The sequence below is a fragment of the Oncorhynchus kisutch genome, unplaced genomic scaffold (genome assembly GCF_002021735.2).
Source record: "Oncorhynchus kisutch isolate 150728-3 unplaced genomic scaffold, Okis_V2 scaffold1008, whole genome shotgun sequence".
Taxonomy (NCBI): domain Eukaryota; kingdom Metazoa; phylum Chordata; class Actinopteri; order Salmoniformes; family Salmonidae; genus Oncorhynchus; species Oncorhynchus kisutch.
The window spans coordinates 66,794-81,510 of record NW_022262953.1 but is presented as its reverse complement, the minus strand read 5'-3'; the positions used below and the strand labels follow the sequence as shown (position 1 = coordinate 81,510).

The window sequence follows — 14,717 nt, the reverse complement described above, 5'->3', positions numbered from 1 at the left end:
TCGGCCCTGGTCTGCTAACTGCTAGCCCCTGCTAACTGCTTGCTTGCTAACCCGGTCTGCTAATTGCTAGCTGGCCGGCCCGGTCTGCTAACTGCTAGCCCCTGCTAACTGCTTGCTTGCTAACCCGGTCTGCTAATTGCTAGCTGGCCGGCCCGGTCTGCTAACTGCTGGCCCCTGCTAACTGCTTGCTTGCTAACCCGGCCTGCTAACTGCTAGCTTGTTTAGCCCCGGCCTACTAACTGTTAGCTTGTTAGCATCGGCCTTTAACTGTCTGAATCGCCGTGTCCCCAGTCAGCCCAACCACTCACTGGACCCATATGTTCACTTGGCTACGCATGCCTCTCTCTAATATCAATATGCCTTGTCCATTACTGTCCTGGTTAGTGATTACTGTCTTATTGCACTGTAGAGCCTCTAGCCCTGCTCAATATGCCTTAACCAACCATGTTGTTCCACCTCCTACATATGCAATGACATCACCTGGTTTAAACATCTCTAGAGACGATATCTCTCTCTTCATTACTCAATGCCTAGGTTTACCTCCAATGTACTCACATCCTACCTTACCTTTGGCTGTACACTATGCCTTGAATCTATGCTATCGTGCCCAGAAACCTGCTCCTTTTCCTCTCTTTTCTGAACGTGCTAGACGGCCAGTTTCGTATAGCATTTAGCCGTACCCTTATCTTACTGTTCCTCTGGTGATGTGGAGGTTAATCCAGGTCCAGCAGTGCCTAGCTCCACTCCCACCCACCAGGTGCTCTTATTTGTTGACTTCTGTAACCGTAAAAGCCTTGGTTTCATGCATGTTAACATTAGAAGCCTACTCCCTAAGTTTGTTTTACTCGCTGCTTTAGCACACTCTGCCAACCAAGATGTCTTAGCCGTGTCTGAATCCTGGCTTAGGAAAACCACCAAAAACCCTGAAATCTCCATCGCTAACTATAACGTTTTCCGCAAGATAGAACTGCCAAAGGGGGCGGTGTTGCAATCTACTGCAAAGATAGCCTGCAGAGTTCTGTCCTACTATCCAGGTCTGTACCCAAACAATTTGAGCTTCTACTTCTAAAAATTCACCTTTCCAGAAACACGTCTCTCACTGTTGCCGCTTGCTATAGACCTCCCTCTGCCCCCAGCTGTGCCCTCGATATCATATGTGAATTGATCCATCTTCTGAGTTCGTGCTACTTGGTGACCTAAACTGGGACATGCTTAACATCCCGGCCATCCTACAATCTAAGCTTGATGCCCTCAATCTCACACAAATGATCAATGAACCTACCAGGTACAACCCCAAATCAGTAAACATGGGCACCCTCATAGATGTCATCCTAACTAACTCGCCCTCCAAATACACCTCTGCTGTTTTCAATCAAGATCTCAGCGATCACTGCCTCATTGCCTGCATCCGTAATGGGTCTGCGGTCAAACGACCACACCTCATCACTGTAAAACGCTCCCTGAAACACTTCTGCGAGCAGGCCTTTCTAATCGACCTGGCCGGGGTATCCGGGAATGACATTGACCTCATCTCGTCAGTAGATGATGCCTGGCTATTCTTTAAAAGTGCCTTCCTCACCATCTTAAATAAGCATGCCCCTCAAAAAAAAATATACTAGGAATATATACAGTCCTTGGTTCACTCCACGAAAATATCCAGTGGCGTTCTGCATTAGCATCGAGTAGCCCCCGTGATATGCAGCTGTTCAGGGAAGTTAGGAACAAATATACACAGGCAGTTAGAAAAGCTAAGGCTAGCTTTTTCAAACAGAAATTTGCATCCTGTAGTCATAACTCAAAAAAGTTCTGGGACACTGTAAAGTCCATGGAGAAAAAGAGCACCTCCTCCCAGCTGCCCACTGCTCTGAGGCTAGGAAACACTGTCACCACCGATAAATCCACTATAATTGAGAATTTCAATAAGCATTTCTCTACGGCTGGCCATGCTTTCCGTACCTTCTCCGCTATGCAATCTGGTTTCAGAGCTGATCATGGGTGCACCTCAGCCACGCTCAAGGTCCTAAACGACATCATAACAGCCATCAATAAGAGACATTACTGTGCAGCCGTATTCATCGACCTGGCCAAGGCTTTCGACTCTGTCAATCACAACATTCTTATTGGCTGACTCAACATTACTGTGCAGCCGTATTCATCAAACCAACAGGTTCCTGAACAGCTTCTATCCCCAAGCCATGAGACTGATAAATAGATAACAGAATGACTACAGGTCTATCTTCTATCCCCAAGCCGTGAGACTGATAAATAGATAACAGAATGACTACAGGTCTATCTTCTATCCCCAAGCCACCAAGCCATGAGACTGATAAATAGATAACAGAATGACTACAGGTCTATCTTCTATCCCCAAGCCGTGAGACTGATAAATAGATAACAGAATGACTACAGGTCTATCTTCTATCCCCAAGCCACCAAGCCATGAGACTGATAAATAGATAACAGTATGACTACAGGTCTATCTTCTATACCCAAGCCACCAAGCCATGAGACTGATAAATAGATAACAGAATGACTACAGGTCTATCTTCTATCCCCAAGCCGTGAGACTGATAAATAGATAACAGAATGACTACAGGTCTATCTTCTATCCCCAAGCCACCAAGCCATGAGACTGATAAATAGATAACAGAATGACTACAGGTCTATCTTCTATCCCCAAGCCGTGAGACTGATAAATAGATAACAGAATGACTACAGGTCTATCTTCTATCCCCAAGCCATGAGACTGATAAATAGATAACAGAATGACTACAGGTCTATCTTCTATCCCCAAGCCACCAAGCTGTGAGACTGATGAATAGATAACAGAATGACTACAGGTCTATCTTCTATCCCCAAGCCATTCATACCGACTCTACACACACACCCTCTCATACAATCCTGATGCCTAGTCACCTGACCCCTATACATATCTACCTCCATCACTCCAGTATCCCTGTACATTGTTAATATGGTACTGACCCTGTATATAGTCACCTTACCCCTATACATATCTACCCCATCACTCCAGTATCCCTGTCCCCTTCCCCCTATACATATCTACCTCCATCAATACAGTATCCCTGTCTCCTTCCCCCTATAAATATCTACCTCCATCACTCCAGTATCCCTGTCTCCTATACATATCTACCTCCATCACTCCAGTATCCCTGTCCCCTTCCCCCTATACATATCTACCTCCATCACTCCAGTATCCCTGTCTCCTTCCCCCTATACATATCTACCTCCATCACTCCAGTATCCCTGTCCCCTTCCCCCTAATCATATCTACCTCCATCACTCCAGTATCCCTGTACATTGTTAATATGGTACTGAACTGACCTTGTATATAGTCACCTGACCCCTATACATACCTACCTCCGTCACTCTTATTTCCATTTCTCGTGTATTTTTGTTCTACTTTACTTTATTTTATAGTACTATATATTGATTACTTAATTGTTGGGAAATGAGCTCGTAAGAAACCCACTATACTTGTGCATGTGACAATAACCCATTAAAACTTGTCCAAGGCTACCACCTAGTGGACAGTTTATTTACTAAAACGCTTTAACAACTTGACCGGATTCAGTTTGGCCCTCACGACTAGCCGTAGTCAAAAGCGTCCTAGCAACGGGGCGGAAGGAACTTATCTCCCAAAACACAAAACAACAATACGTTACCGCTTATACAGTCTTAAATTATAATATTTATGTTTGTTCACTATATACTTTTTAAAAACAATCTATATTCTCAAGTTATCGTATGAAGCGGGATGGCTATCAACAACCCATCGGTGTTTCTGTTGATGATAAACGGACAGATAGAAGGGGCGAATGTGAGTAGCTAGCTAACGTTAGTAACGCGCTAACTAGCTAAGCATCTAACGTTAGTAACGAGCCTACTAGCTAAGCATCTAACGTTAGTAACTAGCTAAGCATCTGACGTTAACAAGGTAAAATGAGGCGGATCATATTGGATAACTTAAGCGCTTTTTGAATGATTGGTTTAGTGAGCATAAACATGTTCTATAAAACTGCCTTGTTCATTTGATTTTCGGTTTATTCTCTCTGATCTGACTGATGTGACGTGTTGTCAGTTTCCAGAGTATGATGACCTGTACTGTAAATACTGCTTCGTCTACGGACACGACTGGGCTCCCACCTCGGTGAGTGACTCCGGGTCATCTGGAACATGTTGACGTTCCCTTACTGTGGATAGATAACATAATACACTTGTTTTACTAAGCTAGCAACTACTAAGTACTTAAATAGCTGCATGCCCAGTGATGCAGGGAACTGGTAAAGGTTTGACTTCAGAGCGTTCAAAACGACTGGGAACTCGGACGAAAACGAGTGGTAAAAAAAAAAAACAACATTTGAACATTCGTCCAACTCGGGAATTCAGGCCTCTTTCTACAGCTCCGACCTGAAGGTCACAGACGTCATGATTTGACCTATTTTTCAGAGTTCCCAGTTGTTTAAAGAGACATCAATATCTCACCTCTCCTCCACACTCCCTTTCTCTTTCCCCCTCCTTTCCCCCCCCCCCCCCTCTGTCTCCTCTCTCCAATCCCCCCCTCTCTCTCTCCTCTCCCTCCCTCTTCTCTCTCCAGGGTCTAGAGGAGGGTATATCTCAGATTACGTCAAAAGGCAGAGACTCTCCTCAGAGAATGATCTGGAATTTTCCTCTGGAGATCACCTTTAAGAGCACCAACCCATTAGGCTGTGAGACACACACACACACACCCTTCTTACCGTAGCAGACCGTTGATGATACCATAGCTAACACTGTGTTGTGTGTACCCAGGGCCTCAGATCGTGGTAAGTGTCTACGGTCCTGATACGTTTGGTAACGATGTGGTCAGAGGATACGGAGCAACACACATCCCCTTCACTCCTGGACAGTCAGTATCTCTCCTCCTCCTCTTCCTCTCTCCTGGACAGTCTCTCTCCTCCTCTTCCTCTCTCCATCCCCTTCACTCCTGGACAGTCAGTATCTCTCCTCCTCCTCTTCCTCTCTCCTGGACAGTCTCTCTCCTCCTCTTCCTCTCTCCATCCCCTTCACTCCTGGACAGTCAGTAGCTCTCCTCCTCCTCTTCCTCTCTCCTAGACAGTCTCTCTCCTCCTCTTCCTCTCTCCATCCCCTTCACTCCTGGACAGTCAGTAGTCAGTATCTCTCCTCTTCCTCTCTCCTGGACAGTCTCTCCTCCTCTTCCTCTCTCCTGGACAGTCTCTCTCCTCCTCTTCCTCTCTCCATCCCATTCACTCCTGGACAGTCAGTATCTCTCCTCCTCCTCTTCCTCTCTCCTGGACAGTCTCTCTCCTCCTCTTCCTCTCTCCATCCCCTTCTCTCCTGGACAACCAGTATCTCTCCTCCTCTTCCTCTCTCCTGGACAGTCAGTATCTCTCCTCCTCTTCCTCTCTCCTGGACAGTCAGTATCTCTCCTCCTCTTCCTCTCTCCTGGACAGTCAGTATCTCTCCTCCTCTTCCTCTCTCCTGGACAGTCAGTATCTCTCCTCCTCTTCCTCTCTCCTGGACAGTCAGTATCTCTCCTCCTCTTCCTCTCTCCTGGACAGTCAGTATCTCTCCTCCTCTTCCTCTCTCCTGGACAGTCAGTATCTCTCCTCCTCTTCCTCTCCTGGACAGTCAGTATCTCTCCTCCTCTTCCTCTCTCCTGGACAGTCTCTCTCCTCCTCTTCCTCTCTCCTGGACAGTCAGTATCTCTCCTCCTCTTCCTCTCCTGGACAGTCAGTATCTCTCCTCCTCTTCCTCTCCTGGACAGTCAGTCTCTCTCCTCCTCTTCCTCTCCTGGACAGTCAGTATCTCTCCTCCTCTTCCTCTCTCCTGGACAGTCAGTATCTCTCCTCCTCTTCCTCTCTCCTGGACAGTCAGTATCTCTCCTCCTCTTCCTCTCCTGGACAGTATCTCTCCTCCTCTTCCTCTCCTGGACAGTCAGTATCTCTCCTCCTCTTCCTCTCTCCTGGACCAGTCAGTATCTCTCCTCCTCTTCCTCTCTCCTGGACCAGTCAGTATCCTCCTCCTCTTCCTCTCCTGGACAGTCAGTACTCTCCTCCTCTCTCCTGGACAGTCAGTATCTCTCCTCCTCTTCCTCTCCTGGACAGTCAGTATCTCTCCTCCTCTTCCCTCTCCTGGACAGTATCTCTCCTCCTCTTCTCTCTCCTGGACAGCATCTCTTCCTCCTCTTCTCTCTCCTGGACAGTCAGTATCTCTCCTCCTCTTCCTCTCTCCTGGACAGTTCAGTATCTCTCCTCCTCTTCCTCTCTCCTGGACAGTCAGTATCTCTCCTCCTCTTCCTCTCTCCTGGACAGTCAGTATCTCTTCTCCTCTTCCTCTCTCCTGGAACAGTCAGTATCTCTCCTCCTCTTCCTCTCTCCTGGACAGTCAGTATCTCTCCTCCTTCCTCTCTCCTGGACAGTCAGTATCTCTCCTCCTCTTCCTCTCTCCTGGACAGTCAGTATCTCTCCTCCTCTTTCCTCTCTCCTGGACAGTCAGTATCTCTCCTCCTCTTCCTCTCTCCTGGACAGTCAGTATCTCTCCTCCTCTTCCTCTCTCCTGGACAGTCAGTATCTCTCCTCCTCTTCCTCTCTCCTGGACAGTCAGTATCTCTCCTCCTCTTCCTCTCTCCTGGACAGTCAGTATCTCTCCTCCTCTTCCTCTCTCCTGGACAGTCAGTATCTCTCCTCCTCTTCCTCTCTCCTGGACAGTCAGTATCTCTCCTCCTCTTCCTCTCTCCTGGACAGTCAGTATCTCTCCTCCTCTTCCTCTCCTGGACAGTCAGTATCTCTCCTCCTCTTCCTCTCCTGGACAGTCAGTATCTCTCCTCCTCTTCCTCTCCCTGGACAGTCAGTATCTCTCCTCCTCTTCCTCTCCTGGACAGTCAGTATCTCTCCTCCTCTTCCTCTCCTGGACAGTCAGTATCTCTCCCTTCCCTGGACAGTCAGTCTCTCTCCTCCTCTTCCTCTCCTGGACAGTCAGTCTCTCTCCTCCTCTTCCTCCTCTTCCTCTCCTGGACAGTCAGTATCTCTCCTCCTCTTCCTCTCCTGGACAGTCAGTCTCTCTCCTCCTCTTCCTCTCCTGGACAGTCAGTATCTCTCCTCCTCTTCCTCTCCTGGACAGTCAGTATCTCTCCTCCTCTTCCTCTCCTGGACAGTCAGTCTCTCTCCTCCTCTTCCTCTCCTGGACAGTCAGTCTCTCTCCTCCTCTTCCTCTCCTGGACAGTCAGTCTCTCTCCTCCTCTTCCTCTCCTGGACAGTCAGTATCTCTCCTCCTCTTCCTCTCCTGGACAGTCAGTCTCTCTCCTCCTCTTCCTCTCCTGGACAGTCAGTCTCTCTCCTCCTCTTCCTCTCTCCTGGACAGTCAGTATCTCTCCTCCTCTTCCTCTCTCCTGGACAGTCAGTATCTCTCCTCCTCTTCTCTCCTGGACAGTCAGTATCTCTCCTCCTCTTCTGGACAGTCAGTATCTCTCCTCCTCTTCCTCTCCTGGACAGTCAGTATCTCTCCTCCTCTTCCTCTCCTGGACAGTCTCTCTCCTCCTCTTCCTCTCCTGGACAGTCAGTATCTCTCCTCCTCTTCCTCTCCTGGACAGTCAGTATCTCTCCTCCTCTTCCTCTCTCCTGGACAGTCAGTATCTCTCCTCCTCTTCCTCTCCTGGGACATTCTCTCTCCTCTAATGTATCTCTTGGTTTCAGACACAGCAGAACCATCCCAATGTTTGTTCCTGAATCCACATCAAGACTACAGAAATTCACAAGGTAACGTGTGTGTGTTACTGGGGGCTAAGTGTGTGTGTGTTTAATGCTGGGGGACTAAGTGTGTGTGTGTTTAATGCTGGGGGACTAAGTGTGTGTGTGTTTAATGCTGGGGGACTAAGTGTGTGTGTGTTTAATGCTGGGGGACTAAGTGTGTGTGTGTTTAATGCTGGGGGACTAAGTGTGTGTGTGTTTAATGCTGGGGGGACTAAGTGTGTGTGTGTTTAATGCTGGGGGGCTAAGTGTGTGTGTGTTTAATGCTGGGGGGACTAAGTGTGTGTGTGTTTAATGCTGGGGGACTAAGTGTGTGTGTGTTTAATGCTGGGGGACTAAGTGTGTGTGTGTTTAATGCTGGGGGACTAAGTGTGTGTGTGTTTAATGCTGGGGGACTAAGTGTGTGTGTGTTTAATGCTGGGGGACTAAGTGTGTGTGTGTTTAATGCTGGGGGACTAAGTGTGTGTGTTTAATGCTGGGGGACTAAGTGTGTGTGTTTAATGCTGGGGGACTAAGTGTGTGTGTTTAATGCTGGGGGGCTAAGTGTGTGTGTGTTTAATGCTGGGGGACTAAAGTGTGTGTGTGTTTAATGCTGGGGGACTAAGTGTGTGTGTGTTTAATGCTGGGGGACTAAGTGTGTGTGTGTTTAATGCTGGGGGACTAAGTGTGTGTGTGTTTAATGCTGGGGGACTAAGTGTGTGTGTTTAATGCTGGGGGACTAAGTGTGTGTGTGTTTAATGCTGGGGGACTAAGTGTGTGTGTGTTTAATGCTGGGGGACTAAGTGTGTGTGTGTTTAATGCTGGGGGGACTAAGTGTGTGTGTGTTTAATGCTGGGGGACTAAGTGTGTGTGTTTAATGCTGGGGGGCTAAGTGTGTGTGTTTAATGCTGGGGGACTAAGTGTGTGTGTGTTTAATGCTGGGGGACTAAGTGTGTGTGTTTAATGCTGGGGGGCTAAGTGTGTGTGTGTTTAATGCTGGGGGGACTAAGTGTTTGTGTTTAATGCTGGGGGGACTAAGTGTGTGTGTTTAATGCTGGGGGGACTAAGTGTGTGTGTTTAATGCTGGGGGACTAAGTGTGTGTGTTACTGGGGACTAAGTGTGTGTGTGTTTAATGCTGGGGTGCTAAGTGTGTGTGTGTTTAATGCTGGGTGTGTTTATCTGGGGGGACTAAGTGTGTGTGTGTTTAATGCTGGGGGACTAAGTGTGTGTGTGTTTAATGCTGGGGGGACTAAGTGTGTGTGTGTTTAATGCTGGGGGGACTAAGTGTGTGTGTTTAATGCTGGGGGACTAAGTGTGTGTGTTACTGGGGACTAAGTGTGTGTGTGTTTAATGCTGGGGGACTAAGTGTGTGTGTGTTTAATGCTGAGGGGACTAAGTGTGTGTGTGTTTAATGCTGGGGACTAAGTGTGTGTGTTAAATGCTGGGGGGGACTAAGTGTGTGTGTTTAATGCTGGGGGACTAAGTGTGTGTGTGTTTAATGCTGAGGGGACTAAGTGTGTGTGTGTTTAATGCTGGGGGACTAAGTGTGTGTGTGTTTAATGCTGGGGGACTAAGTGTGTGTGTGTTTAATGCTGAGGGGGACTAAGTGTGTGTGTGTAATGCTGGCGGACTAAGTGTGTGTGTTTAATGCTGAGGGGACTAAGTGTGTGTGTGTTTAATGCTGGGGGGACTAAGTGTGTGTGTTTAATGCTGGGGGGACTAAGTGTGTGTGTTTAATGCTGGGGGACTAAGTGTGTGTGTTTAATGCTGGGGGACTAAGTGTGTGTGTTTAATGCTGGGGGACTAAGTGTGTGTGTGTGTTTAATGCTGAGGGGACTAAGTGTGTGTGTGTTTAATGCTGGGGGACTAAGTGTGTGTGTTTAATGCTGGGGGGACTAAGTGTGTGTGTTTAATGCTGGGGGGACTAAGTGTGTGTGTTTAATGCTGGGGGGACTAAGTGTGTGTGTTTAATGCTGGGGGGGACTAAGTGTGTGTGTTTAATGCTGGGGGGCTAAGTATGTGTGTTTAATGCTGGGGACTAAGTGTGTGTGTTACTGGGGTACTAAGTGTGTGTGTTACTGGGGGACTAAGTGTGTGTGTTACTGGGGGCTAAGTGTGTGTGTTTAATGCTGGGGGACTAAGTGTGTGTGTGTGTGTACTGGGGGGGCTAAGTGTGTGTGTGTGTGTGTGTTTAATGCTGGGGGGACTAAGTGTGTGTGTTTAATGCTGGGGGGACTAAGTGTGTGTGTTACTGGGGGGACTAAGTGTGTGTGTTTAATGCTGGGGGGACTAAGTGTGTGTGTGTTACTGGGGGCTAAGTGTGTGTGTTTAATGCTGGGGGACTAAGTGTGTGTGTCTCTCTGCAGTTGGCTGCTGGGGCGACGTCCAGAGTTCACCGATCCTAAAGTCGTGGCCCAGGGAGAGGGCAGAGAAGGTAGGCTCTGTTTCTGTGTGTGGTAGAGAAGGTAGGCTCTGTTTCTGTGTGTGGTAGAGAAGGTAGGCTGTGTTTCTGTGTGTGGTAGAGAAGGTAGGCTGTGTTTCTGTGTGTGGTAGAGAAGGTAGGCTGTGTTTCTGTGTGTGGTAGAGAAGGTAGGCTGTGTTTCTGTGTGTGGTAGAGAAGGTAGGCTCTGTTTCTGTGTGTGGTAGAGAAGGTAGGCTGTGTTTCTGTGTGTGGTAGAGAAGGTAGGCTGTGTTTCTGTGTGTGGTAGAGAAGGTAGGCTCTGTTTCTGTGTGTGGTAGAGAAGGTAGGCTGTGTTTCTGTGTGTGGTAGAGAAGGTAGGCTCTGTTTTCTGTGTGTGGTAGAGAAGGTAGGCTGTGTTTCTGTGTGTGGTAGAGAAGGTAGGCTCTGTTTCTGTGTGTGGTAGAGAAGGTAGGCTGTGTTTCTGTGTGTGGTAGAGAAGGTAGGCTCTGTTTCGGGATTCATTCAAAGATGTGTTGCTTCAGTTTGCCCTCAACATTCGTAGATCCTATTCATGGTAAAACGCTGTGCAGGTCGACTGAAGCATAAATCCCTTTTAAAAAAGCACGTTGTAAAGTTGGTAGGGTCTTTAAATGTATCCTGGTGTCTTCTCACTAGCATGTCTCCCTCCTATGTGTCTCTCCCTGTCTCTCTCCTATGTGTCTCTCTCCTATGTCTCTCTCTCCCTCCTGTGTCCCTCTCTCCTATGTGTCTCTCCCTCATATGTGTCTCCCTTTCTCTCTCCTATGTGTGTCTCTCTCTCCTAAGTGTCTCTCTCTCCTATGTGTCTCTCTCTCCTATGTGTGTCTCTCTCCTATGTGTGTCTCTCTCCTGTGTCTCTGTGTCCTCTCCATTTCTCCCTCCTATGTGTCTCTCCCTCATATGCCGTCTCTCCCTCATATGTGTCTCTCCCTCATATGTGTCTCTCCCTCATATGTGTCTCTCCCTCATATGTGTCTCTCCCTCATGTGTGTCTCTCCCTCATGTGCTCTCTCCCTCATGTGTCCTCCTCTCCTCATATGTGTCTCTTCCCTCATATGTGTCTCTCCCTCATATGTGTCTCTCCTCCTGTGTGTCTCTCCCTCCTGTGTGTCCTCTCCCTCCTGTGTGTCTCTCCCTCCTGTGTGTCTCTCCCTCCTGTGTGTCTCTCCCTCCTGTGTGTCTCTCCCTCCTGTGTGTCTCTCCCTCCTGTGTGTCTCTCCCTCCTGTGTGTCTCTCCTCCTGTGTGTCCTCTCCCTCCTGTGTGGTCTCTCCCTCCTGTGTGTCTCTCCCTCCTGTGTGTCTCTCCTCCTGTGTGTCTCTCCCTCCTGGTGTCTTCCCTGTGTGTCTCCTTCCCTCCTGTGTGTCTCTCCCTCCTGTGTGTCTCTCCCTCCTGTGTGTCTCCCTGTGTGTCTCTCTCTCATATGTGGTCTCTCTCTCTCCCTCCTGTGTCTCTCTCCATCTGTCTCAGTGACCAGGGTCCGTTCTCAGGGTTTCGTCTCCCTCTCCTTCCACATTGTGACTAAAGACATGAAGAGACTGGGTTACGACACCACACCTTCCGAGACCTCACACACTCTGTCACACACTGCTGCTGCAGGCATCGGACCGGGAGACCAGCCCTACAGCACGTGACGGAAACACACACACACACACACACACTGCTGCTGCAGGCATCGGACCGGGAGACCAGCCCTACAGCACGTGACGGAAACACACACACACACACACACACTGCTGCTGCAGGCATCGGACCGGGAGACCAGCCCTACAGCACGTGATGGAAACACACACACACACACACACACTGCTGCTGCAGGCATCTGACCGGGAGACCAGCCCTACAGCACGTGATGGAAACACACACACACACACACACACACACACACACTGCAGGCATCGGACCGGGAGACCAGCCCTACAGCACGTGATGGAAACACACACACACACACACACACACACTGCTGCTGCAGGCATCTGACCGGGAGACCAGCCCTACAGCACGTGATGGAAACACACACACACACACACACACACACACACTGCAGGCATCGGACCGGGAGACCAGCCCTACAGCACGTGATGGAAACACACACACACACACACTGCTGCTGCAGGCATCTGACCGGGAGACCAGCCCTACAGCACGTGATGGAAACGCACACACACACAGGGACCAAAAATCTCCCTCCCTGACCCCTGTGTGTGGTCCCATCAGTAGCAGCTGGATACTGTAGGTGTTAGTGATGTCTGGTGTCTCGCCTCGAGGAACAGGGGAGATTCTACCCCCCCCCACTTCCATTCAGACTGATCTAGGACCTGCTGATCCACTGATCCCTCTATATTAAGGCTGGTTTAAAGACATCAGACTGGTTTAAAGACATCAGGCTGATCTAGGACCTGCTGATCCACTGATCCCTCTATAATAAGGCTGGTTTAAAGACATCAGACTGGTTTAAAGACATCAGACTGATCCAGGACCTGCTGATCCCCTCTGATCCCCTCGATCCCCTGCCGGTTATCGCTTGATCTGATGTGTTCTGTGTTGTAATTTTTGGACTGATAATAAAATGTACCGTGTTTCATGAACAAGGTGTAGTCGGTGTTGTGTACGTCTCTACGACCTCTGTTTCCGTTACAGTAGAAGGTGAGAGGGGACGACCAGTCGCGGGTCACAGACCCAAATGGTTTGGCAACGGGAAAACAATTTTAACTCTAGCAACCTAAACAGGACCTACCTGAATTTGTCCAATAGAAACTCTTTTTATTTTTTTCCGTTGCGAAACCTGATCCGGTTCTGGAGTGAATGATTTCCGTTGCAAAACATTTAGACTAAATGAATACACCCGTGGTTGTACTGTGTGTCTCCAGCCGCACATCAGTAACACACACACACACACACACGGGAGAGAGAGAGACAGGCCACACACACACACACGAGAGAGAGAGAGAAACAGGCCACACACACACACACGAGAGAGAGAGAGAAACAGGCCACACACATGAGAGAAACAGGCCACACACATGGGAGAGAGAGAGAGAAACAGGCCACACACACACGAGAGAGAGAGAGAGAGAGAGAGAGAGAGAGAAACAGGCCACACACACACACACGAGAGAGAAACAGGCCACACACACACACACGAGAGAGAGAAACAGGCCACACAAACACACATGAGAGAAACAGGCCACACACACACACACGAGAGAGAAACAGGCCACACACACACACACGAGAGAGAAACAGGCCACACACACACACGAGAGAGAAACAGGCCACACACACACACGAGAGAGAAACAGGCCACACACACACACACACACGAGAGAGAGAAACAGGCGCCCCACACACACACACACGAGAGAGAGAAACAGGCCACACACACATGAGAAAAACAGGCCACACACACACGAGAGAGAGAAACAGGCCACACACACGGGAGAGAGAGAGAGAGAAACAGGCCACACACACACAAAAGAGAGAGAGAGAAACAGGCCACACACACACACGAGAGAGAGAGAAACAGGCCACACACACACACACACACACGAGAGACACAGGCCACACACACGGGAGGGAGAGAGAAACAGGCCACACACACACACACACACGAGAGAAACAGGCCACACACGAGAGAAACAGGCCACACACACGAGAAACAGGCCACACACACACACACACGAGAGAGAGAAACAGGCCACACACACACACACGAGAGAGAGAAACAGGCCACACATACACACACACGAGAGAGAGAGAGAAACAGGCCACACACACGGGAGAGAGAGAGAGAAACAGGCCACACACACGCGAGAGAGAGAGAAACAGGCCACACACACACACACACACACACACACACGAGAGAGAGAGAAACAGGCCCCACACACACGAGAGAAACAGGCCACACACACACACACGAGAGAGAAACAGGCCACACACACACGAGACACAGGCCACACACACACACACACGAGAGAGAAACAGGCCACACACACACGGGAGAGAGAGAGAGAGAAACAGGCCACACACACACACGAGAGAGAGAGACACAGGCCACACACACACGGGAGAGAGAGAGAGAGAAACAGGCCACACACACACGGAGAGAGAGAGAGAGAAACAGGCCACACACACACACACGAGAGAGAGAGAGAAACAGGCCACACACACGAGAGAGAGAGAGAAACAGGCCACACACACACACACACGAGAGAGAGAGAAACAGGCCACACACACACACGAGAGAGAGAGACAGGCCACACACACACACACACACACGAGAAACAGTCCACACACACACGGGAGAGAGAGAGAGAGAAACAGGCCACACACACACACACGAGAGAAACAGGCCACACACACACACACGAGAGAGAGAGAGAAACAGGCCACACACACACACACGAGAGACACAGGCCACACACACACACACGAGAGAAACAGGCCACACACACACACGAGAGAGAGAGAAACAGGCCACACACACACACGAGAGAGAGAGAAACAGGCCACACACACACACGAGAGACACAG

The 14,717-nt window shown here is 49.2% G+C and overlaps 1 protein-coding gene across 2 annotated transcripts; it reads left to right on the top strand.

Annotated features, from left to right (window-relative positions):
* Positions 1-3,612: 3,612 nt before the first annotated feature.
* LOC116364151 (B9 domain-containing protein 1) lies at positions 3,613-12,781 on the top strand. 2 transcript variants are annotated; one of them, XM_031817384.1, is made up of 8 exons: positions 3,626-3,838; positions 4,100-4,168; positions 4,616-4,727; positions 4,810-4,906; positions 7,713-7,775; positions 10,113-10,180; positions 11,655-11,783; positions 11,857-12,781. In XM_031817384.1, exons 1-8 carry the CDS (start codon positions 3,776-3,778, stop codon positions 11,889-11,891), a joined length of 636 nt encoding a protein of 211 aa, XP_031673244.1. In that variant the 5' UTR covers positions 3,626-3,775; the 3' UTR covers positions 11,892-12,781. The 2 variants fall into 2 exon arrangements, with proteins under 2 accessions (XP_031673243.1, XP_031673244.1); XM_031817383.1 differs by having other exon boundaries at positions 3,613-3,838; positions 11,655-12,781.
* The last annotated feature ends 1,936 nt before the right edge of the window (positions 12,782-14,717 follow it).

Excerpts from the sequence above, each read along its gene's own strand:
- LOC116364151 (XM_031817383.1), top strand. The coding sequence starts at position 3,776 with ATGGCTATCAACAACCCATCGGTGTTTCTGTTGATGATAAACGGACAG. Across the intron at positions 7,776-10,112 it reads AGACTACAGAAATTCACAAG|TTGGCTGCTGGGGCGACGTC; the intron begins GTAACGTGTGTG and ends GTCTCTCTGCAG. Across the intron at positions 10,181-11,654 it reads CCAGGGAGAGGGCAGAGAAG|TGACCAGGGTCCGTTCTCAG; the intron begins GTAGGCTCTGTT and ends CATCTGTCTCAG.